Consider the following 25802-nt stretch of genomic DNA (forward strand, 5'->3'; position numbering starts at 1 on the left):
TGGTTTCTGGTTGGTGTGACTTGGGAAACTGAGCTGTGGCAGGCTAGGGCCTGGGAGGAGGCAGGACAGCTCCACAGCATGCCTGACTCCAAGCCCCAGCAGTGAGGGAGAGGCAAGAAACGTTTCCAGAAATGCATGTTCGTTGTTGTTTTTTTTTTCATATTCCATCCATTCTTAACTGCTGTGTAACTGCAGCCAGCCAGATTCCTTCTAAATGAGAAGAAAATAAAAACTAGACAGTTGGCTGTAGATGCCACATGTTTATTAGTCCATTCTATAAAAGGATTACAGCATTTTTATCTTGCTGTAGTACAGAATAAATAAAGCCATAAAAATAAAAACATGTGGTTAGATAATTTTGTACTAGTTCTACAAAGAGTTATATCTGCAAGTAGAAAAATATAAGAACCCTAGTTTATTCATGGCTCAGTGGTTATCAGAGAGGGATGAACCTGGAAAAAGACTGGGAGAACTCCTCTTGAGTTTGACTGTCTATTCAATGCTGTAACAACCTAGCAAAACAAGACCAGGCAGAGCCTTGCTCGGAGAAAAGACGAAATCTAGAGCACTCAATAAATCTTCCTGTTTCACACTCCTCTCCCCTGAAAACAAACAAACAAACAAACAAACAAAAAAACCCCACAATTTGACATTCCCAGTGGGTATAAAGAAAACCTTTGCCCCACAGGGACAGTCAAGCAGTGGACCAGGCTGCCCAGAGAGGAGGTAGAGCCACCACCACAGAATGGTGCCTAGGGAACACCTTCCAACTCCTGCCATGCCAAGAGGAGGCCCTTCAGAGGAGCCCATCAGGAGCTTCCCACCTGCAGAACCTTGGTAGCTGGGCATACACACAGGAGACACGTGTGAGGCCATTGATGCTTCCTTTTCTGAAGTGCAGGATCATAAAAGGCTAAAAGAAGAACCCGCTAGGTTGGTGGGAGGAAGACAACTGCTGTGCCTTGGCAAACAGCTGACCTTGGTACAGAAAATCTGAGGTTTGGATTGTTCTCCAGCTTATGGGTTGGTTTAGTTTTTTTGTTAAATTAATTTCTGTCCTACTACTCCCAGCTTCCCAGAGGGGTGTCCAGTCTGCTGTAGACTCTTTCTGCTGAGCCACACCATTCTGCATTGGTTGGTCTGATCAGCAAAAAACTGACCCAAAGGTCAGCTGTGAAAACTGAATTTGTAGTCATACTGCAGGGCACCTTTCATGGGATCAAAGAAAGGAGATGTGAGCAGACAACAGGAACAGGTGAGAATGTTTCTCATTAGATACTAGGCAGTCAGAAATGTGCAACACCTCTGTGCCAGCAGGAACTGAAAACAAGCAGTTGTAAGTACAGTTCCTAATTACACAGAGGTGCATCACCTGAACCACCCTGCAGTCCCTCCTGACCCCAGTACTCCTCAGCTGGGAGTGCTCTGCAGCAGCAGTATCTTGACTTGAGTCCATCTGACAGTCACAAAGAATCCTGGCTCCTGAAAACAAGGTTCAAGCAAAGCCATTTCCCATCTCTTTCCAAGTTCTGTTTTACATGGGCACAGTGGTGTAGAAAACAAGGTTCAGCTTTGGTCACTGATGGGAAGTCTGTCCTAGACAGTCACATTAGTTCAACAGTCTCATGTTCCCCATTTTCTTGCTGTACCATACAGCCAACTTTATTGTTGAACAGACGAGACAGACTTCCCTTCTGAGAGCTCCTGCCCTGCACAGACCTTTCCTTCTTCAAACGCCGCTTATTTCTCTTGCATATTCCCCGGATGTCCCAAATCCTTAGTGTGCCATCGTGGGAAGCTGTGTAGAGCAGCTCGTTGTGGATCTGGAACAACAGGGTCACATTTAATACCAAACCCTCCAGCTTAGAATCGGCACGATGAAACTGTCAAAAATCAGAGCAAACACAGCTTGACCCTAACACTTCAGGCCTGGTAGCTCATTGCAAGAGCCAGTATAAATTATCACAAAAGTTGCTGAAGTGGGATGAGACATCACCAAGTCAGGACTCATTTCTCAGCCACTTCACAGAGCCATAAAATATAAACAGCGAGTTATTTATAACCGAAACCCACTAGAAATGCAATGGGGAACTAAGCTCAATGTCAGAGTAGGCTGGGAATTTCTGTGCTGGTTTTGAAGCTTAAGGAGGCACCAAAATCAGCATCCGTGGGCATCATGTGGGGATGGCACAGGGTATGGGAGGGGTGTTGTCAGCAATGCTTTGCTTCTCACTTCCCTTCTTCCTTTGCAGCAAGCTCTAGATACAATTCCTCCTTCAAATGTTGTCGTTCTTCCAAACCTGCAGTCATTTAACCTTGACTGTCCCTTGTTTCATTTCCTTAATGAAACATCTGCTGCTCTCGGTGATGTTTCCAACTGTCCTTGCCCCGCCCTGCAGCCAGCCCTCTGACTGGATCATCTTCCCCTTCCCACACCACTCTGTTCCCACAGGCACTCACAGTCTCCAGAGGTGGGCTGTCATAGTGAGCACCCCACCAGCAGTCTGCCTTACAGCACTGTGGAGCACCACACAACCACAGCCCCCTCAGCCCTGATCCATCCCTTCTTAATACATTTAAGATCGTATTAAGGTCACCTCTTTGCAGTCCTCTCTCTTCCCAGGATTTTTTTGCCCTGTACACTTGGAAATGAAATTCTAAATAAAATACAAAGCCACGCTTGGCCTTGTCAATACTTAAGAGCTCCACAGAGTGACTGTCTCAGTTATCACCCAAATACATCCAGGTAACCAGTGGTTAATACCCAAGATTTTTCAGCCTAAGACCAAGTAGCCACTTGCTAATTCAGAAAAAAAAATATAGAGAAGACAACCATATTTACAGCTCTGTATGCTTGGGATCAACTCCAAAAGGAATTTTTTCTCCTCTCTTTTCCTTTCAACTGTCAGCCTGCCAGAAATATTTCCAGGGTCTCACACTCTTAACCAAAATCCTCATCCTACATGAAGTTTTTTCTGAGCTCCTGATGCAGGGAGGTGGGGATTCTTAAATGCACAAAGCATCCAAGGATTCAAACTTCCCCCTCCATGATTCCTTGCATGATAATGGTCTTTGCATTACCAGCAAGGATTACTAATTCCTCCCCTTTTAACTTCTAAATGCCAGTATCACTTGAGCCTAGACAATATGCAAGCAATACTTCAGGCACTTAATTAGCTCTGAGAAAAAATTTAAGCCAGTGGCAGAGACTTTTCCATTAGTCTGGTAGGATGTGGGTCAGCCATTGCTACAGAGGTTGTCATCTTTATACCTTCACCAAAATTGATCCTGATGGCAATGTCTATATAAACGTTTATGCACAGGGTAGCACATGGAGGTCATCAGTAGCTCTTCACTAAGATCAGAAAGGCTGGCAAGCAGTTGCTAAACTGGTGAGGGATGCCATGCCTGGGGGTTTAGGAGGATAATGCTATATTTTATTCTGCTTGGATAAGGCAAAAGCTTCTTTCCCCCTAGAGCATTGCAAACACTTATCATCAGCATCTTGTAATGGAAGGGGCCTCATGAGGCCAGAGTCCATTCCCCGCCCCTACACCGGATCTGTTACATCTGTCTCATTTCTTATGGTTGCTTGTCTAACCTGACCTGAAAGACCTCCAATCACAGACAGAGAACTGTCCCTGGGGACTCGTGCTGCGGTTTCACTTATTATTATAGAGTTTGTAAAAAAGAATATTCAAGTCTGTTACTTTTCATCTTACCCTAGAACAACATCCAACCCAAGACACACAGAACAGCTAGCCACACCAGTTCCCACAAAACAAATGAGGGAGCAATCAGAAGTGAGAAATCCCAGCAAAGAAACCCCTTCCTGACCTGGATGCAGTTGATGATAAACTTATGACCTCGGAAGATCTTCTGGAGGACACCACTCTTGGAATTGAAAGCTCTTGCACAGGCATCACCACTTCCTGTAAACACTGCAACGCAACCACATAACACAGCACATGGTCAAATGTGAGCAGCCACAGAAAGTCAGTTCAAGGGAGTTTAAAAATGTCCCTAAAACTAGTTCACAAAGGAGTACAATGTATCATTCTCAGCCTTGAGTCTATTCTCCATTATAGCAAGCCCAGATAACATTCATTTTGCTGACCCTGGCACGCTTGTTTTCATTTGTGTTTTTCAGAACACTGAACTGCCTTAACCCTGAAGTTCCTACACACCAGCATTTCACTCCTCGCAGACTTCAAATACCTATTTCTGCTCTACTCTTCCACATACATTTCCCCACGTAAACATGCTTCAATAATTCTAAGTGGGCAACTTATCTCAAGTCTGGTTTTAAGGATTTCCACTAAGCCTTCAATTTGTTTTACCAACTTATTTCCAGGTTTCCATTCAGTACTACAGTACCTTCAACACTCCTCCTGCAGCATCAAGCAGCAGAAGCATCTGTACAGGGAAGCTGCAAACCGCAGTAACATTGTTAGCTTCTTATACTAATTATACTAATTTGGCCTTAGCTTCATTAAAACATACTGATTTTCCACCCATTTTGCTCCATAAGCTTACTATCAATAGGTATGGCTGTCTCTGTTGAAATACCACAGTTAAACCTTCTCTCCTTAGAGGTGAGCAGCATGTGTAGGCAGCTTTACAAAGAAGCTTTCTAAATTCTTTCCATGTGGTAGATTTCTTCAGCTAAATCCTCTAGCTTAGGAACTCTGCAAGCAGTAGAGCCTTTAAGTGATTCAAGGCCCGGGTTATAATCTCTGTTTCAGAATGGCACTGAACTATTTGAGCCTTCTGGCTGTATGTATTCTCTGTGCTATATTGTACATGTGCTACACGAGTAGGGTTGGGGAGGAGGGGAGTTGTTTGTTTTTTTAAGTAAACTAAGCATGACCAGAGAACGTGGGTGTTCATCAGGTTTCCTTAAGGTATCTTAACATGTTCAAAGAACCATTTTGCAACACTGCAGAATCTTCATCTCTGATCCCCAGAACTGCTGCATCCAGAAACTGTAAAGCAGTGTTGACTAGACTTTATAGTTAGCAATACGTCCAAAAAGGAGCACATTTGTATGCTCTAAGGGTTTACCAACTGCCTTCGTAAACACTCACCTTCCTTCACTTAAGCCAAACACTTCAGTTTTACCTAGAGATAAGTATTTCCAAACTGCAAAAAGCAATAGATTCACTGCTCCCTGTATGTCAGGTCTTTGCAAAAGCCACTACCATAAAAAGATTTTTACAAAACTGAAGTGCCAGAAGACAGATACCTTAACTTTCAGGGAAGTCAGGCACTGGATTCCTAAAGAGAAGTGAAGAAATTATCACAGCAGTAAATTCAGGACTACAACAAGAGATGAGAAAACAGGCTACCTACTGCCATCAGCTTTTCAACTTCAAATTAAACAGCAGGAGGCTTTGTATTTCTGAGTAGACCTTCAAGAAACATCTGGATGTGGAAAATCAACATCTTTTTCTGTGGGCTACTATAAATTTAGGTGCCAACACAATCCTGAAAAGCATTGCAGCCCATTCTGCAAGTAACAACAATGTAAAGCAGAGAACAAGGTAGAGATTCTTTATCCAGTGAATGGAAATAACTTAATACTATTACACATATGCAGAGAGTAGGAACCAATTAAGAGCTGTTTTCACTATGCAGCTGTCAGTTTACTTTAGCTATTGCTATCAGGATTTTGCTTTTGACAGACATCTTTTATGTCTTTTGAACTGTCACTCTAAATTTAGTACATCTTTTCACACCTCTGAGTTTCAAAGGAGAGATGTTGATCTAAGCCACATTTAAGATTTAAATATGTGCTTATATATACCACCTGTGAAACAAACAATAAAAAACACCCCCAAAATCAACAATTCATTTTTATTTTTTACTTAAATTTCATAGACTCTTGGGAGGAAGAACAAGATTTAGAAGTTTCCTTAAAGTTTCTGCACATGAAAAAATACAAACTGCATTACATTTTAAATGACTGTGCACATACTGTAGGAGAGAAATAACCAACATAGTATCACTAAGTAAACTATACTGAGAACAGCTTTAATATTTCCCATGCTAAGCAGACTGAGGAAAGCCACTAGAAACTAATTCTGAAGATGTATAGCTTAGTTCTCAGATCTGCCTGGACTCCCTATACACTAAAGCCATTTGGGAAACATGTTTTTCCTCTCATTCTTCTACTGTATTTTATTTAGACCATAAACTCTTTGGGGCAATGAGCCTATGGATATGATCTTCTAACAGAAAGTTACCACTTCTCAGCAGAGATTCTTTCTGCGTTCTTGTGCTGGTGCAAATGTGACATAAACCATAACAAACATCATTTGTATTGAAGTATTTTCTCCACATTTTTTTAAGAGAGGATGGACACACACAGTGCTGATCTGTCCCAGGTCAACAGCTAGAATTTTAACCTACACTAACTCAAACAATAGGTATCCAGTGAACACACTTTTGATCACTTATCTAATTGTTTCGTTTCCATTAGAATTGCAATGAATTACTATAATACAAGCAATCCTAGTATATAAATTAAACTTTGAGGGGAAATGTCCTCTTTCAAGAACCAAAAAGTGTCTAAGTTAAAGTCCCTAATATTTTTCTGTGACACTTTTCTACTCTATAAGTGGAACAATTCATTTCTCTCTGACACTTCTAGAATGCTGCATTTGATTTAAAATAGGATCTTAAATAACTGTGTGAACACTTCCATCACACTATCAGGATGTTCTTCACAAGTCTGACTAAATGCAGCAATATTGCCTGCATTTTAAGAAAGAAGAGTGTTAAGGAAAGATAATGTATGTGTATGTCAGGGACAGGGTGAGAGGATGAGGGGGAAGAGAGAGAAAGCTGCAGAGCTTATGGGGGTGGCATCAGATAATGAAACTTTTGTTTGAGCCTAAACTTTCTTTGTGATGGGTTTAGAAAGTCTGGTCAATTCTATGCTGGTTGCATGAAAAGCAGATGCAACACTGAAAAAATGCAGCTCTGGAAGTCACATTAATGAAGGAGAGAGTCTCTCCATCTCCCACCCAGATGTGGAGATTCTCCACTGGATCAGGCCAACATCAGCTTAGAACAGTTAGTCTTGATGAATTCAATATTTTGTTTCATTTCTTTATAATGAAAAGGGGAAAAACACACATACACAAAAAAATAAAATCCATATTTTGTGTACTAGTGTTCATCCTGGATTAAAATTTCTGGCTCATTTCCCCTGCCCTACTGTCCTGTATCTTTGAGCAATAACAGCTTCAGGGTACAGCATAAGCTCAGTCCCTTTCCCCTTCCATTTCAGCCTTCTTGCCAACTGCAAAAGCTGAAACCAGCAGAAATTACAACCTGCAGGTAGGAGAGAGTGGGGTAGTTCGGCAATATAAGTAAGGAGAGCTGAAAATACCTGTAAATTACAATAGACTATTTTAATGGAAAAAAAGTAGTGCTGTGGGTCTAATGCTGAAAGGAAGACCTTATTAAAATCAAAATCTGCCTGTGGCCTTGGTTACACGTTAAGTATCCAAACATAATTAAGAAATCAACTAAGTTCCTGGGTTATAAATGTGGTCACTCAGCCATGTCAGACAATTGCCATTACACTGCAATCTGCCTGTGCAGGTACAACAACAGGTACCCCTTTACATCTGACAGCCATTTATCACTCTCATGCTGACAATCTGTCAAAAGAGATACCAAGGCCCAAGTAGCAACCATTTATTTGGTGCTACATGTTGGTACAGAAATTAAAACTAGAAAATCATTGCAAGTTTCTAGATTAGCTGAAGACAGGCATTGCCATCCATGTTACCCTGAAGGAGAAAAGTACTTGTTTGGGAAGCCAATGAAGGCAGATCAATCTAACATCAGTAGCAGATTAAGACCAGGATGACACAGAAAGAGGTTCAGGCTGATTAAAGCAGAGGACCAGCCTTGCAACCCAAGCCTAGAAATCCATAGATGATGTGCAGAAGGAAAGCCAGCCAAGAGAGGGATTTAAAGAGGGAGGTTTCATGCTCAGAATGTCCTGTTATGACAACAATAGGCTGTTACATAAAGATACCAGTGTGACCAGTAGTGAAAGCAGTGAAGCTCAGTCCCAAGCATCAGTAAGGCAAGCAGTGCTTGGCTACTGCAGAAAGGTGGTTGGGGGAACAAATTCATGAAAGAGAACAAATAAAAGGAAAAGAACATGTGGAAAAGGAGCATAGGAGATGGTCAGAGTCTGAACAGGAAGCCTAACTGTTAGAAAGAAGCAGTCAGCATCTGAGACGTGATTCTGGCTTTGGACAGTCCATGACACAGTAGCAGAGGCAGGCACAGGGCTGCATATCCAGCAGCATTTGCTGCCCCCACGTATGGAGCAGAAGACTGACAGACATCAGACTAGCGAGGTTAAACCACAGCTATACAAGCAACCCACAGACAGCTCATGATTTGAGCCACTTCCCTTGGTAACAGAAATAAAGCAACTGCCTCAGAGGTGGAAAACAGAGGGAAGATCTAATCTTCCCACATGGGAGTAGTGCAGCGAAGTTTGATATTGAACATAAACATGCTGGGGTTGAAAAAAAGTGACAATTTCACAAGCCTTCAAAATGATAGTATTGTCTATTAATAAATCTTTGATCAAAGACAAAACATTGAAAAGGGGACAAGGGATTGCTAAACATAGGAAAGGCAACTTACAGATCCCAGCGTGGTATTTCAAAGTGCTAACGCTGTGTTTGTGAGCCTTGTACGTTTGGATTCGCTCCCCAGTGTCTACTAACCAGCACTTCACTGTCCTGTCCGCGCTTCCTGAGTACAAGTGCCGATTCACTAGCTGAAGGGAAGAGAAAAAAACATCAGCAACAGCCTCTCAGGAGTGTTCGTGACCAACCTGCAGTGCAGTGACTCACACAGAGTCACGCTTCCCACTCAACAGCCTGTTACAAAGGGCAACAACTGCACCTTGAAACAGAGGGATGGTGAGCAAAACCATTCCTGCACTCTCCACAGCTGCATCTGGGAGATGATGGGCTGGATGGTGAAGCCCAGTTGACTTCTGGGCCTTAGAAACAGCTCCCACTTTTCAGATCAAAAACTTAGCCCACCTGCTGGTACAAGTGGGCAGGATTTCAGTGAGCTTAACAATGTTAACCTCACTTTCGTAATTAGTTACATTAATATGGTCTCAAAACAGACCCTGCAGTGTAGTTTCTGCAAAGCGTATTTGGCAAGAACTCTTACCAGATTGAAAGTTTTAATTACAACAAAAATTTCAGAACAACTTTGATTAAGAAAAAAAACAACAAAAAAGGTAAATCAAAAACAAAATCCTACCCAACATAAACCAGGATTTAACATGATTATTCTGCACAAGGTCAGTATCTGGAAACACTAACTCTTCCTTTAAACTGTTTTGTATAAGTGTTTCTACAAGTCTTTTTAGACTGTGTTATTGAATGCTTAATGAATCATCCTTACACAGGTTTTTAAACCTCTTCAATCAGATTGTCTTCTGCTGCGTGTTTAGAAAAACTCTGCCTAAAAACCCCAAGGAAGAAGGTTCTCTCATTACACCAGTCATCCTACACATTGTTTGAACTCACCAGTGGTGGAGGTTGTTTTTTATTCCAGACAGACACAAAAGAGAATGACAAAGGAAGGATTGCAGTTGGGAAACCGAGAGAGAGAGAATAACAGACCTGTGCAAGACTGTAAAACTAGCTAGCATACAGCAACAAACACTCCAAAGCCTGGCAGCTCAGCAGGAAGACTCTCCACAGCGCAGAGAAAAAAAATCTTGTGTTCTCTGTCCATCTAATGAAAACAAACTAAAGGCTTCAGCAGACATCGTGAGGTACAGCTCTGATCGCATCTTCCCGCAGGCCCGGAGCTGGCCCAACGCCGGCCACCCGCAGGCAGGGCAGGGCAGGCAGCCAGGGACCCCTCGGGCACTCCAGAGCCGGTCGGTCGAGGTAAGCTCCACAGACTGGAGGCTATCTCAGTATCTAAAGGATGGGGAGGCAGGAGGGGGAACTCTGAGCCCGCATAGAAACAGAATTTCCACAAGGAGTAACACCACTTTGTTTGCCCTCCAGACACACAGACCAGAAGCTTCAAGTGACCAGCAAAGCACCAACCTCTTCGGCTTCTCACGTATCTCCATGACAAAAACGGGAGAACAAACAATAAATGAACTTGACGTGGTCCTTGCTCTCAGGTCCCTTTTAAGGGCCTGGTTCTTCCCCTGTATAAACCTTCAGTCCCCACTCCTTGCACACTTTGTAAGATTGGAATGTTTTTCAATCTCTCCCAACTCCACTTCCATTTTGAAAAGGAATCACCCCATTCCCAAAAAGCACCATAACTGAGCTTTGTGCAAAAAAACATTTGCACTGTGTTACAAGAACAAGAAACAAAAGATACAAAGCACTGCAGTGATGGGACTATGCAAGCTAACCAAGATGATCACTGGACACAGCTCCCACCAGCACAGTTAGAGCAGCACATGCCACACTTCCTACCAGCAGAACTTGGCCCATGGGACAGTGTTCATAGGTATGTGTCAGGAGCTTGTAAAACAAATAACACTGTTAAAAGCCAGCAGTACTTTGAAATGTCACAACCTATTACTTTTAAGCTGTTTTTGCAATGGCACTGATACTACATCTCAGTGAGGAAAGAGAAGGAATAACCAGCAGCAATAGCAAAAAACTCAGGCTAACTGAGGCTACACAGTTAGCCTGAGAAGATGCCCTGACTTTTCATTTCCAGGCCCAGCTTGAACGGGTACGAAGACCACTGTCACATGGCATCTGCTAAAGGAAAGACAATGCCTTGAGATCCTCCTGAGTTGTTCTTGGCCAAGTCATTGCATTTCTTTTTCAGACAACTTGCTAGCAGCATCAACCCACCCATTGAACAAGGGAAAACACTAAGTCATAACCTCCTGCAGATAAATGCCACTCGGCATTAATGGTACATTAGGTTATACTGCTTCATTGCTACACTTAAGTGGGTGCATAAATGCTTAAGTGAAACAGAAAAGCTGTTACTTGCCTGCATTTGCTAATTTTTTAGATACACAAATGTGTTAAATAGTGTGGGCTTACGCAGGTAATTTATAGCACCAGGATCATAAGTTGTAAAAGCTTCCGATGGCTGAGGTCTGTGGAGATGGCCAGCACACCAACCACCTTCATTAAATTCAAAGCCTCTGTGCTACCCAGGCTGCCCCATTATATACTTTCAAGGACCTTCCTCCCCCTTACCAGTTTAGGCAGATGAGCAGAGTAGCAAAGGATTCTCAGCCTTGCATGGAAACAGAAATACTAACATGTTAAATAATCCACTGCATGCCACAGAGTGAGCCTGCAGCACAGCCAAGAGCAAAACCCTGTGGAAGCTCTGACTGTCACAAAGCTTCTCATTTTCATGGCATTTTTAGAACACACAGCACAAAATAGCTATTAGTGGAGAAAGCCATCAAGAGATATCAGCCCAGGTTGAAGTTGTGAGTCAGATCTGCCTTTAGTGGTATGATTCAGGCATCAGCTCATCTAAATTGATACAGGTATCTACAGCTAAGATAGTCCCCTTGTAGCCACTGCAGTCTAGGGCACAATTCCTCTCATCCTAAAGCAGATGTCTGAAATGGAGCACAACTTAAAACTCACTGTTTCTCCCCCTTACAAGGACAACTTCTCAGCTGTAGCCATCTGAATCTGTTTATGTAAGACAACTCCTCCCTCACTTGACTAAAGATAGGTCTAGTTTACAACTCCAGCCTAAGCAACAACATTTCAGATATCTGTATTTAATACAAATTATAATAATCATCACATACTGTCTCCCTAGACAAGGCACCTTACAAGCAGGCCCCACACCATGTTATATAAAATAAATACCTTCCCTACTTTATAGATGGGGAACTGAAATCCAGCCAAAAAAGGACCAGTTTGACCCATGCCAAATCAGTGTTTTTACTCCAGAGCCTTCTTTCAGACTTTGTATCCACAGGGTGTGGTTATGCCCCAACAAGTCAGACACAGCAGCCTTGCCTCTAACTTGCCAAGGTTGGACACAGTCTTCAAATGCCCTCACACTGACTCGGAATAAGCCACCTTTGCTGTGGAAGAAGTGGAGGTCCAGGGTCAGCCAGAAGCATAGGTCTTTGTCTCTGGTAAACACTTTTCTTAAGCTATGACTGTACTGAAAACTGGTTTAAAGGTCCAAGGAAGAGGGAATGTAACATAGTTTCCCTGCCCACTTCCAGGTCCCCAAAGCACTGGTTTCTAGTTAAGCCACCTTCTGCTGGCTCTGCTTCTGGGATTCTTGCTAACCTCCTTACACCAGCTTGGCTTCTCCCATCTAGGGGTTGTGGCACTCTCCAAATGGGTTCAAAACTCCTCAGCCTGCAGAGGCCATTTAACCCAGATCAGCCAGTTCAGTCAGACTACTGGGCAAAACAGTATGTTGCTGTTCCTTGGGTTAAACATCACCACCAACACATTAGGTTCAGCTGATCCGTCCCCAAACCTTTAACCAATTCCCTAGGTCCCAGTCCTCATTTAAGAATTTAATTATGACTTGGAAAAATGTAAAATTTCACTCAACAGATTTTTTCAGATATACCCAAGTCTGTCAGCTCTTGGTTTAAAAACGATCAGTAGAAACAGTTACATATTCTAATCTGCAACTGCCTGGAGAAGTGATGATATTTTCAAAGCTGTATTTTCCTTGGCTGGCTTTTAAGCACCTCGTTCTCTTTGGCTAACTGCCCAACAAAGCTCATGACAAGGAAAAGCATGGCATGGCAAGGACACCTGTAGCACAGCAGACAACACAGGCCAGATTTGCAGCTCAGATATGAGCCGAGTGGACATTTCAAACCTGAGTAGCTTCAAAATAATTAAAAACCTAGTGACATTCAAATGCCCAGTTCTAAAGCCTCAGACGGACAGCAAAAACATCAATACATGTAATTTTGGACAGTTAATTTTTCTCTGTACTCTAAGGGACTTTGCTTTGAACCAGATGAAACACCAAGACATGTGACTGGAGCAAATTTGTCTTAATCCTCAGGCCAAAACACTGGAGATGTGCTATTTCATGAAAAAGTTCATTCAGACTTGCTTGTGAGTAATAAACAATAGTAGCAAAATCCAGGCTGTAAATGCTGAAGCAGTTACAGGTTTGACTATTTAAGAATGTCTGTTTCATGCAACTCTGACCTTAACCATAGCCCCCAGACACACCACAGTGAATAAAAAAAAACCCCAAATTATCACATCTAGGGTTCATCTCTCAAGACAATCACAACCCTACTGCTCCACAAGTTTGGCTGAACTGAATATACGCAGCAGCTTAATACAATTTATACCTGTATCAATGCCAAGAAAATCTGCAAAAGAGCTGTTAAGCAGGTATTTCAGCCTTATAGGAATGGACTTTGCCCTCCCGATTAACCTTTGCTGTAAGAAACAATTTAACCCTCATCTAAGGAGAGGCAACTGGCTCTCCAGATTTGGACACATCCTCTCTCTGAAGGTCACTGCACTCAGACTGGCTCCCAGGAACTCCCCAATGAGTTCACACCAGCAACCACGTACCACTACCAACTTATTCTTCACATTGGGGTCACTATTCCTACAGTCCCCCAGCTGAGTCTTCTGTTTACAACCACTTCTAAGTTAAAAATCACTATCTTGGACCAATCTCAAATTACAGCTATGTAAGCCTTAAACTGAGTTAGACTTTCAGGATCCCATTCAAACCACATTCATTTTAACAAGCTAACAAACTCCCAGTGGGCAAGAAATTGTTTGGGGTTTTTTTCCTGAGAATCCATCCAGAATGAGCTCTCTGGTCTGGCTGCTAGAGAATGCTTTTCGACTTTTTTACTGCAGAGCAAAGTAATGGTCCTAGAAACATGTTTCTTCTCTACAGGTGTTGTACCCATTTATATCCTTCTAACTCACATCTTCATCCTCTGATGAATTGCATCACAAACCCAAATTACAAAACCTATGTGCACTTAATTTAATTGGTGGGACAACAAAAAAGTTCTGTCCCTGCCATCACAACAGTTAAGTGTATAAATGGAGCTCAGACAACAGCTTTGTTCAAAGCATTCTTTTCTTCTAGTCAGCTTGAAAAGGCAACTAAAGGGAATGGCCCAAACAAAGGATCTTTTGCAGGAAAACCAGAAGTAAGTCCACTCATGTTCCTTTAAAACTTCTTCTGCAAGAAAGGAGTTTTCTTGCAAGAATGTTTGCTATAGGATCCAAGCTAAATTCCAAGCTGGATCATTTCTCTCTGCCAGCTTTTGGCACATACTTCTGATAAATACTCAGAGGCAGAACAATCAGCAAAGGACAAAGCAAGCCTTGTGAACAGTTTGCAAAGCTACTTTGGAGACATTTAGAGAAACATACACAAGTAAATATTTAAGTCAGGGTTACGCAGCCTATTGCAGGCAGTCACATTAATGAAAATGCATGTTTGATTATTAATTGCAAATACTGGTCTTCTGCCAGGCCTGAAATTTTTCAAGTGGAAGAACTAGCATGAGCTGTGTGATTAGTCAGCCCACCCTTGCTTTTTCCCATCGTTTCCTATAAAATCTCATAATTTGCTCTTGTATGAAAAGGGAGCACTCAAAACAGCTGCTGTCACTTGCCTGCCAAACTATCAATGCACTGCAGGAGAAATGGAGTGAAGAGTGCTGGCTGCTCCACTGCTAGTTACCTTGCCTGACCATGAGAGTGAAGTACTCCAAGCTGCCAAAGCACCTAGCATGCACACAATTCCCACTGCAGACAGAAAGTCTCCTGGCAAAACCTTTGTCAGTCTAATTTCGATAGTGGAAGGACATTAGGATAAGCTGGCACTTGCAGCAGAACTGCTTGGACAGGAGACCACATGCAGTTAGTTCAGCTGGTAAATCACCTGCAACAGACTGACCTCAGGACAAGCCCTGGGGACAACCTGAACAGCTCATCCTCTTCACTCCACTGTCCAGGACCACCAAGGATGGGGGAAAAGGAAAACCTAAAAGCTCACCAATGCTTTCCATTCTGCCAGATCAGTTGCTTCCAGGCTCTCTAACTCAGGCTAGCTGGCAACAACACCTAAAGGATCTCAGAGCAATTGGGGAACATTCAATATCTGAACATGCCTGTGGCATCACATGCCAGCACTGCAGGAAGCAAGGTGGAAAATAATGGGTGTACTTCACTGATATCTACCCAGAAACACTCCTTCAAGAAGCTCCAGGAATTTCCATTCAGTGCTACAGCAACACTATTGGTATTTACTGGAAAGTAATGGGAGACATCTGGAATAGTCCAGATCTAATTTGCAGCAGTTTAGAACATCCTGGGGCATTCCCATTAATAACAATACTTTTTAATGTTGAGGAAAATATGTTCTCAATATTAAAATTTTTCCTGATCTGTGTCCAGCACGAGAGTTCACACTGTGCATTTCTCAAAAAGTTTTTGAAAGGTCACTCTCCCTTAGGGATCTTTATTTGAAATAAAATGAAAATAAGTCTTTATTTTTCCCCTTTATTGTCTCCCCACAAAAACATTATACCACCTAGAAAACAGGTAACTCTTTTAATTGCTGGTACCAACTCAGCTCCTCCAGGACAGGGAATAAAACTCTGGTGTAATTAGCAGCTCCCTCCTGCCCTGAAGAAAATGAACTATTGTCAACAATTAAAACTGTTTGTTGGCTACTGTGAACAAATCACAACTACCTCCAAGTCCTTCCTGACCCACAATTTGAAAAATACTAACCCGACTCACTGCCAGAGATTACAACACTGTCACTAAGAAGCTCTAGGCAAAAAAAAAAGGCTCCAAGAGCTCTTTGAGAAGAAAACAAAAATTTTAAAAAATAAACACCTCTATTCAGGAAGTTTTCCTTCTGTTGTAACATCTTTGTATGGATTCTGGTGATTGAGCCCTTTCTAAAAGAATGAAAATACCATGTGGGCTGTGCTGAGAGGAAGCCAAGTGGAACAGAAGGGCTAGTGTTGAACCCACTAAGGAAGAAGGAGGAATTAGGAAAGATCGACAGCCTAAAGCTATTCAACAGCAGTACAGTGACTGCTTAAGTTGGGATAAGTTTTAAAGGCCTAGAAACAAAATGCTCTCTGTGGGCCCAGTATGCACCTCAGTTGGACTCTTCTAGCTTCAAACATCAACCAGTGTTGAGAGGAGTGAGGGGCTACCAGTTAATCACAGCTAGAAGAAGATTTGGCCAGGACTGTTGCCAACACAGTCTTGGCAGCAGTAGTCTTGTGTACTTTGAATTGTTCAGGTTTTCCAAATACATGTATTGGTTTTGCTTTTCTTCTCCCCTACAAGAAGTTCTGTTTGTTTAAAACCATTGTTTAACTCTGTGCTCACAAGCAGAGAAGCACTGCTCATTCTTGAGCATTCAAAGAGTCTAATTGAATTTCCCAGGCTTCTGGGAGAGGGTTGAGCCAGTTTTGTGTACCAATTTTAGCAAGAACCCAATTAAATTAAAGCTAGCTCTGTTGTTGCCAGTCTGTCCTGGAGAAGAGTTACAATTAAACAGCAAAACAGCATTACACTACGAACAGCAACAAATCTATTTGAGCATCCTCAAAATACATTATCACAGAAACATAAAAAGAAGCTTTAACACTGGGAAGTTACTCAAGCAAGACAAACATTACTCTAGGGCAACATAATTTTGTGTGGGTTTTCTTCCTTTCTGAAACTGAAAGAAAATAGAATTCCTTCAGTACTAGCAGGCTTTTTGTCTGCTAGCACCAGCTCTGACTACCTTCTTCAGAAACAAGGGCAACTTTTATTAAATAGCTTTTAGAAATACATACTGTAGCCTCTGTAAAGGAAAAGCACTTATTGATGACGAACAAGGAGAGTGGTGAGAAAAACTACTGTCATCAACTTCAGTCAAACACATACATTTATAAACATTTAAGGTTTGCTGACCTGAAACTAAGTTACAGACCATAATACACCCTCTTTAAACAAACTAGTAGAATTTTCTGGCAGATACAGGACAAGGGCTTGTGTGATAGATCCCCTTTCCCTCCATCTGCTTGACCTCCTTCCCTCCACTGCAACATTAACAAACCTGGCAATATTCACTAGAAAAATACTGCAAACAGAAAAACAGGGTGTAGTTTTTCAAATCATATTAAACTTATTCCCCTATCTCCATCATTGCTTTGTGATTCCTCTCCTCCATGCTCTACTTCCCGCTTTCCTTGGCTGTTTTCTTGTCTTGGCCATCTCTTTCTCCCTTTCTTTTCTCAGATCATGGCTGTGTGGTTTTTAAAGCAGGGTTTTTCAGCTTTATGCTTTCCTATTATCTTCCGTCCACAATTTTGGTTTGAGTTTTAGGGCTGTTTTGTGGTTTGTTGTTTTTGTTTGGTGTTTTGTTGGGGTTTTTTTTAAGTTATCTGACTCTGTGTCTGTTTGCCTGCTCAGGTTATTTTTCTTCAGAGTCTGGTGATCTTGTGTACATAAACCTACTCAGTTGAACAGTCCTCACAGCAAACCTACTCATCAGCTTCAAGACCTAAGAGGATGTAAATACATACTGAGCTAGAAGTTAGACCAGGATAGGCACTACCCTGGTGCCAAGAGGATATCAGAAGGTATTTTAAGGAAAGAGAATTTGTCTCAAAACCACAGAGCACTATCATTTTGTTATTACAGGAATGTTTAGTCTTACCATTTATAACCTGCCTCAGAAGACCTTTATGAAAAGACAAATAAGGCCCACGTGAGTTAGGATATGGATGAACAGCTTTGAACAGCTCTTGAAGAAGGCTCTGTTCTTACCTCTAGGCAAATTACTGATCCTTGATGCTCTTTGAACACTTTCAGCTGCTCCCCAGTGACAATATTCCATGTTCGAATGGTATAATCCGTGCTGCCAGAAAACAGCTCCCTGTTTGGTGCGTCAAGTATAAGGCACAAGACAGCTCCAGTGTGTCCCAGCAGAGTCTGGTAACAGCGCCCACTGGACACCCACCAGACCTTAACAGTGCAGTCCGTGCTACCTGTCACCAGGAGGTCTCTGCTCACTTTCTCTTCCTCCTCCTCTTCCTCTTCCTCTTCTTCAAGAACATCCCTGGAGGAATAGTGAGCTAGAGTCAGGACACAGTTCCGATGGCCTCGGAATTCCTGGATTTGTTTCTCCTTGTCCACACTCCAACAGCGGGCTGTCCGGTCGTAAGAGCCACTGAAGAGATAGTCTTTGGCAACCAGGATCCTGCAAAAATCAAGTTTACATGTATGAACAGCATAATTCTTTTTACATAACCATTGGATGGGCATGTTCTCTGTTACCTAAAACACTGACTGGACGGCCAAGCCCAGAGAGTGGTGGTGAATGGAGCTAAATCCAGCTGGCAGACTGTCACAAGTGGAGTTCCTCAGGGATCAGTATTGGGACCACTTGTGTTTAACATCTGTATCAATGACCTCAATGAGGAGATAGAATTCACCCTCAGTAAGTTTGCAGATGACACCAAGTTGGGAGGGAGTGTTGATCTGCTTGAGGGTAGGGAGGCTCTACAGAGAGACTTAGGCTGAATAGATGGGCTGAGGCCAATTGTATGAGCTTCAACAAGGCCAAGTCCTGTACTTGGGCCACAACAACCCCAGGCAATGTTACAGGCTGGGGAAAGAGTGGCTGGAAAGCTGTCCAGCAGAAAGGGACCTGGAAGTTCTCATTGACAGGCAGCTGCATATGAGCCAGCAGTGTGCCCAGGTGGCCAAGAAGGCCAATGGCATCCTGGCCTGCATCAGAAACAGTGTTGCAAGCAGGTCTAGGGAAGTGATCCTCCCACTGTACCTGGCACTGGTGAGGCCCCACCTCGAGTACTGTGTCCAGTTTTGGGCACCTCACTACAAGAAAGACATCAAGGTGCTGGAGCAGGTGCAGAGAAGAGCAACTAGGCTGGTGAAAGGCCTAGAGAACAAGTCTTACTGCAAGCAGCTGAAGGAACTGGGGCTGTTCAGTCTGAAGAAAAGGAGGCTGAGGGGAGACCTCATTACACTCTACAGCTACCTGAAAGGACGTTGTAGAGAGGTAGGTGCTGGCCTCTTCTCACAAGTAAATAGTGATAGGACAAGAGGCAACGGCCTAAAGTTACACCAGGAGAGGTTTAGGCTGAACACTAGGAAAAATTTTTCTCCAAAAGGATTGTCAGGCCTTGGAAAAGGCTGCCCAGGGAGGTGGTTGAGTCACTATCCCTGAATGTGTTTAATTGATTGATGTGGTGCTTGAGGATATGGTTTAGGAGTATACATGGTAGAGTAGGGTTAACAGTTGGACTTGATGATCTTACAGGTCTTTTCCAACCTAAATGATTCTATGATTTCTGTTATTCTAAAATCTTTTCCAGCAGCACTATTATATACTTTTCATAAGTTACGTATACTAGCTAAGAGCTTGTGTTTGTGGGTTTTTTGTTGTTTGGATTTGTTTTAAAGAACTCATTCTTGATAATTATTAATTAGTATTTATGTACAAATAATTATCTATAAACTGACTTTAGAAAATAGCTTGGAATTAAAACAACAAAAAAAACCACCCCACATTCCAGCAACTTCACCTGTGACTGACAGCATGCAAAGATAATCATCTTTCTATCATCAAATAGAGAGAAAACAACTAATTTCACTTAGCCCAGGATCTCAAAAGAAGCAGAGCAAGAGCTCCCCACTTATTACATATCTAAAGAGCAAATCAGAGATTACAACTCAAGAATTCACTTTATTGGGCCTCCAAAATAACGAGTTGTAGCTGCACAAACATATAATGAACTAAAAATTTCTACACTTCATATTTCCAAACCAGAGACAGGGGACACCACAACCTGTCGTCTTGCTCAGCTGAGTTTGGTCATCTGGAACTTTTCAAACTGGCAACAAAATCATATGAATAGAGAGCACATTCCCCATTTGCCAATTCAAGCACAAATCAGGCCAGTGCCAGAATACAGACAGAGCCAGCCTTCCTAACTATTTAGAGAATCCAGCTACACATCATTATGTGTTTTGAGTTTAGTAAGGAACAAAAAAAACAACCAACCAACCAAAAAGAAATGTTAAAAAAAAATCCTCAAAAAACAATCTGACTTCTTTATTTGTCATTAATTAAATCCAGTACAACCATTAACAGGCACTTCAAATTGACAGGCCAATCAGTCATGCAGAAACAGTTTAGTATTAAACTTTACTTGCACATACAAGAATAGTAATTCCATAAAAAGCCCTGACTTTATCCCTCTTACGGACACAAAGGCCTGACGTGATGTTTTTGAATCTATCTATCAGAAGCATCTGTTATCAATTGAACAATTTCTTCTGGAATTTCATTTCTAGCCCTGGATTCAATTCTCCTGCTGTATGTCTTTCATTTCTCTCCTATCTGCTGTCTATGGATGTGTCAGCACTGTCGCTAAGAAAACTAATCATTAGAGCACAGAACACATGTAGCATGAACTCAAAGGTTTACACAACCCGTTTTATGAGTGTAAGGAATGGAGAATTGCAGTAAAATGACAATATATGCAACAACAGATTACAGGGGCACAGGGGAAGAACTCCATGGAACCAACCTGTTCACAATTGATGTGTGTCCTCGGTAAATGGCCAGGCACTGACCTGTCATCACATCCCACTTTCGAATGGTGTGATCTGCACTACATGTGAAGGCAGCCTCATTTTCCAAGTGGCAAAAGGTGATGTAACTTTCATGTCCTAGGAATGACAAAGGAAACAAATTCAATCACTGCGCAAGCAGGGCAGAGCAGTCGAGCTCTTCACTTAAAATAAAAATACAACAAAAAAGCAGACTGGAACTCTAGTTTTAAATGCACTGCCTTGTTCTCCACATGTAAGGATTTGTACACAACACAGCACTCTTAACTAACAGCAGAAATCTCTGCTTCATTGATATAAGGATTAAGTGAAAGAGTAAAACAGTACAGTTTTAGAAAAACATAATGAGCTAAATGAATATTAGTAGAATAAAATTCAGACTAGTGAAGTTTAAAACCAGTCAAAAACAGGCTTATTTTTTTAAATAAAGAAATGCTTTTTCTTCCTTTTTTTTTTTTACTTCAGGGGAAAAAAGGCTGCATTTCAACACACCCCATTGATTGAGAGACACAAATAGCCCTAAATTAAAGCATGAAAATTTGAAGAAACGAAGCAACATGAGATTTACCAGCAAGTTTAGTTTCACTGTCCAAGCAGAATGAAATGCAAACAAAAAAACAAACCTAGTAAAAAGTCAGCCAGTACTTTCCCCATCATGACTAAAAACATGAATAAAACTCACAATTTTCAAACTATCAGTATACCTTTCAGGAAATGACAAAGAAAGAAAGATAGAATAAGAGCACAATTATTTATATAGTCTCCAGAGTATGTTGGGATTCTACAGTTAAAATTAGAATAGGTACAACCACTACTAAAAAAATTCACACTGAAAAGCAGGGTAATTCCTGAGAAGAGGAATCAGTCCTAAACCTTCAGCTGTTGTTGTTGCTTAGCAAATTGTGCCATTTTTCTATTGTATTATTAAATGTCCTAAATTTTAAAATAACAAGTTAGAATTCAAGTCCTAGCTTCGTCCAAGATCTCGTGTGAAGTTATTGTCACCTATCTAATCACAAGCATAATCTTCAGCTCTTCTGTTTTAATTATTTAGACTGTAAGCTTTCAAGAGCAGAACTGTAACTTTTCAAGCAACTACCACAAGAAAGTTCCAGGCTTTGGTTTAAGCTAGTGAGCCTTGCTGTGATTTAAATAACACTTTTCTTTGAGGACAAAAGAAAAAAATGTAAGAAGGACAAATGTGATTAAAGAGAGACAGATGGACAAAGATATTAGAAAAACAGAACATTGTAGAATAAAGAAATCGTAAAAAAACTGAAGGAAAGGAGACTACCTAGTAAAACACTGTTTCGAAGACTGCAAAAACCAGGTTTTACTACAACTCCTGTAGTTCAAAAGCCTTGTAGCTCAAAAGTGAATCAGAATCCACGTTACAAGCACATCTTGTTTCCTCTTAAGCAAATTCATCAGACGCCAAAAATTAAACAGATTACCAGGGCTATAAGCAAAACTATACCCATCCTCACATTTCTGTGAAAACTTTTTGCAAAGCAGCTTGGATGGGACAGGTTTCAACCACCAGGATTTTTCTCACAGCATCAGGTAATCCTGCTCTGAGATGATCCAAAAAGCATCTTGGTTACTGCATCGAAGTCTGTCAGTCAGATTTGAACCATCAATAATACTCAAGACACACAAAGGATGCCAAAACCCCCTGTGGAAGGTCTGGTGCTGGTCTGGTCAAAAGCAGCCACCACAGAAGGTTATGCTGGTAGAAGCCTGAAGCTGTATTATAGATACAGGTTTATCAGTAATTACACCTTGTAGGATATAAATTGACACAACAACTGTGTGCATACATAAATATAAAATACATACAATTATCTGATACCACTGGCAGTTCACAAACTATGCAACCCACCTTAAAGTTTACCCCAAACACCAGCACTACACAGGCCAGATTCTGAATATTATTCAATGCATTCCTCTTTCTAGTTAAAAGTGAATTACTGGTTTAAAGGGATTTCTAAGCCTAAAGCAAATGCAGTGAGTTTTCCAGGAGCTAGAACCATGGCAGGATGTGGGGGAAAAAGACAATACTCCAGTCAAAAACAAGCAAGCAAACAACAAAAAGTCACAGCAATGTGATTTCTTCTTTGGAAGACAAAAGGATTAGGAAATCCAAATTTAAGAGGTTTGATTCCTTCTGTATGAAGCGAAAAAAAATACGAGTGAGTGAGAATACCAACATCTTGAATCCACATCTGACTGTATGACTGTACTTTCTGAAGTTTCCCTCTGCTTTTTAATTGAGAGGCTAGTCTAAGGATAATCAATTTTGTTTAAATGCAAAAGCAATATAAAATTTAAGAAGACCAGCAGTTAACATTTCTGTGCGTCAAATGTGGGGGGGGAAAAAGTCAGCTTATCTAGTAAGGTTTCTTTTCAGACTTCTGGGTCAAGGGGCTCTAAACAAAGATTGTCTGGAAAATGAAATTATTACAAGGATAAAAAAAAAAAAAGAAAAAGAAGAGAGAGAGACAATAACAAAAAAGTCAGCATTTCATCAGGGTGTAAAACGGAGGGCTTCTAGAAAGAGACATAATTTAAAAGACTGCAACGTTCCACACCCTGAGATAAAAGGATCCATGCAGTCAGTAGTGCTGCTAACCTGTTTTTGGATCAAACACCTTCCGCCTAACATTACTGTAACAAAGAGTAAAAAAAAAAACAAAAAACACAACAAACAAACAAAACCAACAGCAAACAAGCCTGATTTTGGCTGCCCAGCAGGCTGCAGGGACCGAGAGAGACCAGAAGGTGCTGTGTGGCCTTTCCCGTGCTGCGGACTGGAAAAACTCGCCGAGAAGACGCCGCTGTACCTTGGAAGTGGCCGCGGCACTGGCTGTCGGCAGTGCTCCAGAGCCGGGCAGTGCCGTCCTCGCTGCCCGTCAGCAGGCGCTGCCCGTCCGGGCTCAGGCTCAGCCAGTTGATGCCTCCTTGATGATCCGTGCAGACCTTCACGGCTGAGCCGCTGTTCCCCATCCCGGTGGTCCCAGCCGAGGTTGAGAGGCTGCGGGGCCGGGTCACAGGTGCTGGGCAACCCCCCCCCCAGACCGAGCTCTGGGCCTCTCCAGCCGGCTCCCACCGACCGCCTTCAGCCACCCCCCTCAGCGCGGGCACATCAGCAGGGTTAGTCCAGCCCTCCTGCACCGGGACACAAAGGAGGAATCGGGGGGCACGTTAAAGCCATTTCGTGTCCCGTCCCGTCCCCCCCCCCCCCCGCGGACCCAATCGCTTTCTCCGTCAGGGCGTGCTGAAGCCCATGGAGCGCCTCTTTTTCTCCTCAGGAGCCGAAGCCCTGTTGTGGAAGGTGGCCCTCCGGGCCTCACCCTCGCTGGGGAAAGAAGCCCGGGAGAGGAGCCAGCCTGGGCTGCGGCGGGACCGCTGCCCGGTGCCCGCTCTCTCAGGTGGCCGGCACGCTGCTGCTGCTGCTGCTGCTGCTGCTGCTGCTGGAAGCAACGTTCAAGGCTAACGGAGCTCACTGCCCAAGAGCCGACGCCTCCCCGAGAGGGAAGCCCAGCCTCGGGCGGCCCTCAACACCCCCCCCCCCCCCCCCCCGCCAGGGACCCTCCCGCCGCGGCGATCACCTCCGCGGCCCCCAGCCCTGCCGCCATCCCTCCCACATGGCCCCCCGCAAGCATCTCCGCCCTCGGGCGCTCACTCGCCGCCCCGGCTGGAGGCACAGGGCTCGTCTCCGATCCCTCACTCACCCTCTGGGGAGTTGGGGAAGGGGGGGGGGGGGTGGGACGGGACACACACACCGGAGCCAGCGCCGGGCCTGGCGCGGCTTCCCTCCCCTGCCGCCGGGCCCAGGCGGCCGCCCCGCCGCCGCCGTGCCCTCCCTTCAGGCCACCTCGGGGCGGTTCCAAAACCCCCAGCGCCGGCCCTCCCTTCCATTACCTTCCCCCCCTCCACGTCCAAGCGCGGCAAGCCCCCCTTCCCCGGGGCGGGCAGCCGCGGCCTCCCCGCCGCCTCGCTGCTGTCGCTCCCACCCCCCCCCCGCAAACTCCCGCCTCGTACTCCCGAGATGCGCCCGGCAGCTCTGCCCCTCCGGGACAGCCTTCCCGCTCAGCAGCCTCCCCTCTTCCTGGGAATAGAGGCATCCCCTACCCCTCTCGCCGGGGGGCGGGAGGGTCTCCACCGGCTTGGGGACCCTTTGCGAACCGCACCACAACCGAACCAGCAGCCATCGCCTTTTGTTCCTCCCCTCGCCCCTCTCCTCGGGCCGGCTCCTGCCAAACCTCTCCTCAGGAACACCCCCCCCCCCTTCCTACACACCAGCCCCAAACTCCCCTTCTCGCTCTGAGCCTTCCCAAAGCTTTATGGTCTTATTTCTATAACGCAGCCCCTTGTCCTGCCCATCCCTGGTCGCTCCAGGCTCTGGGCTGGCAACGGGGCCCTGGCTTCACGCTGTCCCCAAACCCGGGCCGAGGGCTGGAGCCGCTCCAAAGCTTGGCTCCACGGCCTCAGAAGCTGTGTGGAGCAAAAAGGGTCCTGTCCCACCATGGTATAATTAAATGAACAGAAGATAAATCCACCGGGCAGAGAAAGGTGGTATGGGGAGACTGAGAGCCCCCAGCAAGACAGCAACAGGGTCTGAGGTGGTTTCCCTCCGCAAGAAACTGGCAGCTGAGGCTAATTTGCTGCTAAAAACAAGCCGACAGCGAGGGGATCAATCACAAAACCTGCTCCTGCCCTATTTGATTCAGGAAAGCACCTTTTAAGGTCAAGTCACAGGCCCGGAAGCAGGCCCGTCGGCTCCGTTTCCTAGGGCCGCGGTCAGGGCAGGGGTTCGCCAGGCGCTCGCACGCGTTGCGCGAGGCATCAGCTCCAGCGCGACGTGTTTCAGAGCCTGGGCTGTGCAGAAACGCGTGTGTTAAATGGATACTGCATGGGAGATGTCCTGGCAGAGGAGGAACAGGCCTAACATGTCACACCCAAGGCAAACACGAGGGGATCCCGACTCGGCTGCCGGCGGTAGCCGTGAAAACTGTGGAGCAGTTTGCAAGGCAGAGCTGCAGGCCTGCAAAGTTGGGTTCTGTGAGGTCAAGCCCCGTGGCATATCATCATTATCCAGCTCTTCTCTGAAGGCAAGCCTTTTTCCTACATTCCCTGCAC

The 25802-nt window shown here is 43.8% G+C and overlaps 1 protein-coding gene across 1 annotated transcript; it reads right to left on the bottom strand.

The window, feature by feature from the left end:
* Positions 1-240: 240 nt before the first annotated feature.
* WDR86 (WD repeat domain 86) lies at positions 241-24377 on the bottom strand. The gene is made up of 7 exons (XM_051612246.1): positions 24346-24377; positions 23504-23828; positions 20618-20759; positions 17829-18261; positions 8680-8815; positions 3838-3941; positions 241-1823 (listed from the first exon to the last, which is right to left on the bottom strand). The coding sequence occupies exons 2-7, from the start codon at positions 23664-23666 to the stop codon at positions 1605-1607; spliced, it is 1197 nt and encodes a 398-aa protein (XP_051468206.1). The 5' UTR covers positions 23667-23828; positions 24346-24377; the 3' UTR covers positions 241-1604.
* Between the last annotated feature and the right edge of the window lie 1425 nt (positions 24378-25802).

Source organism: Apus apus, chromosome 2 (genome assembly GCF_020740795.1).
Source record: "Apus apus isolate bApuApu2 chromosome 2, bApuApu2.pri.cur, whole genome shotgun sequence".
Classification (NCBI taxonomy): Eukaryota; Metazoa; Chordata; class Aves; order Apodiformes; family Apodidae; genus Apus; species Apus apus.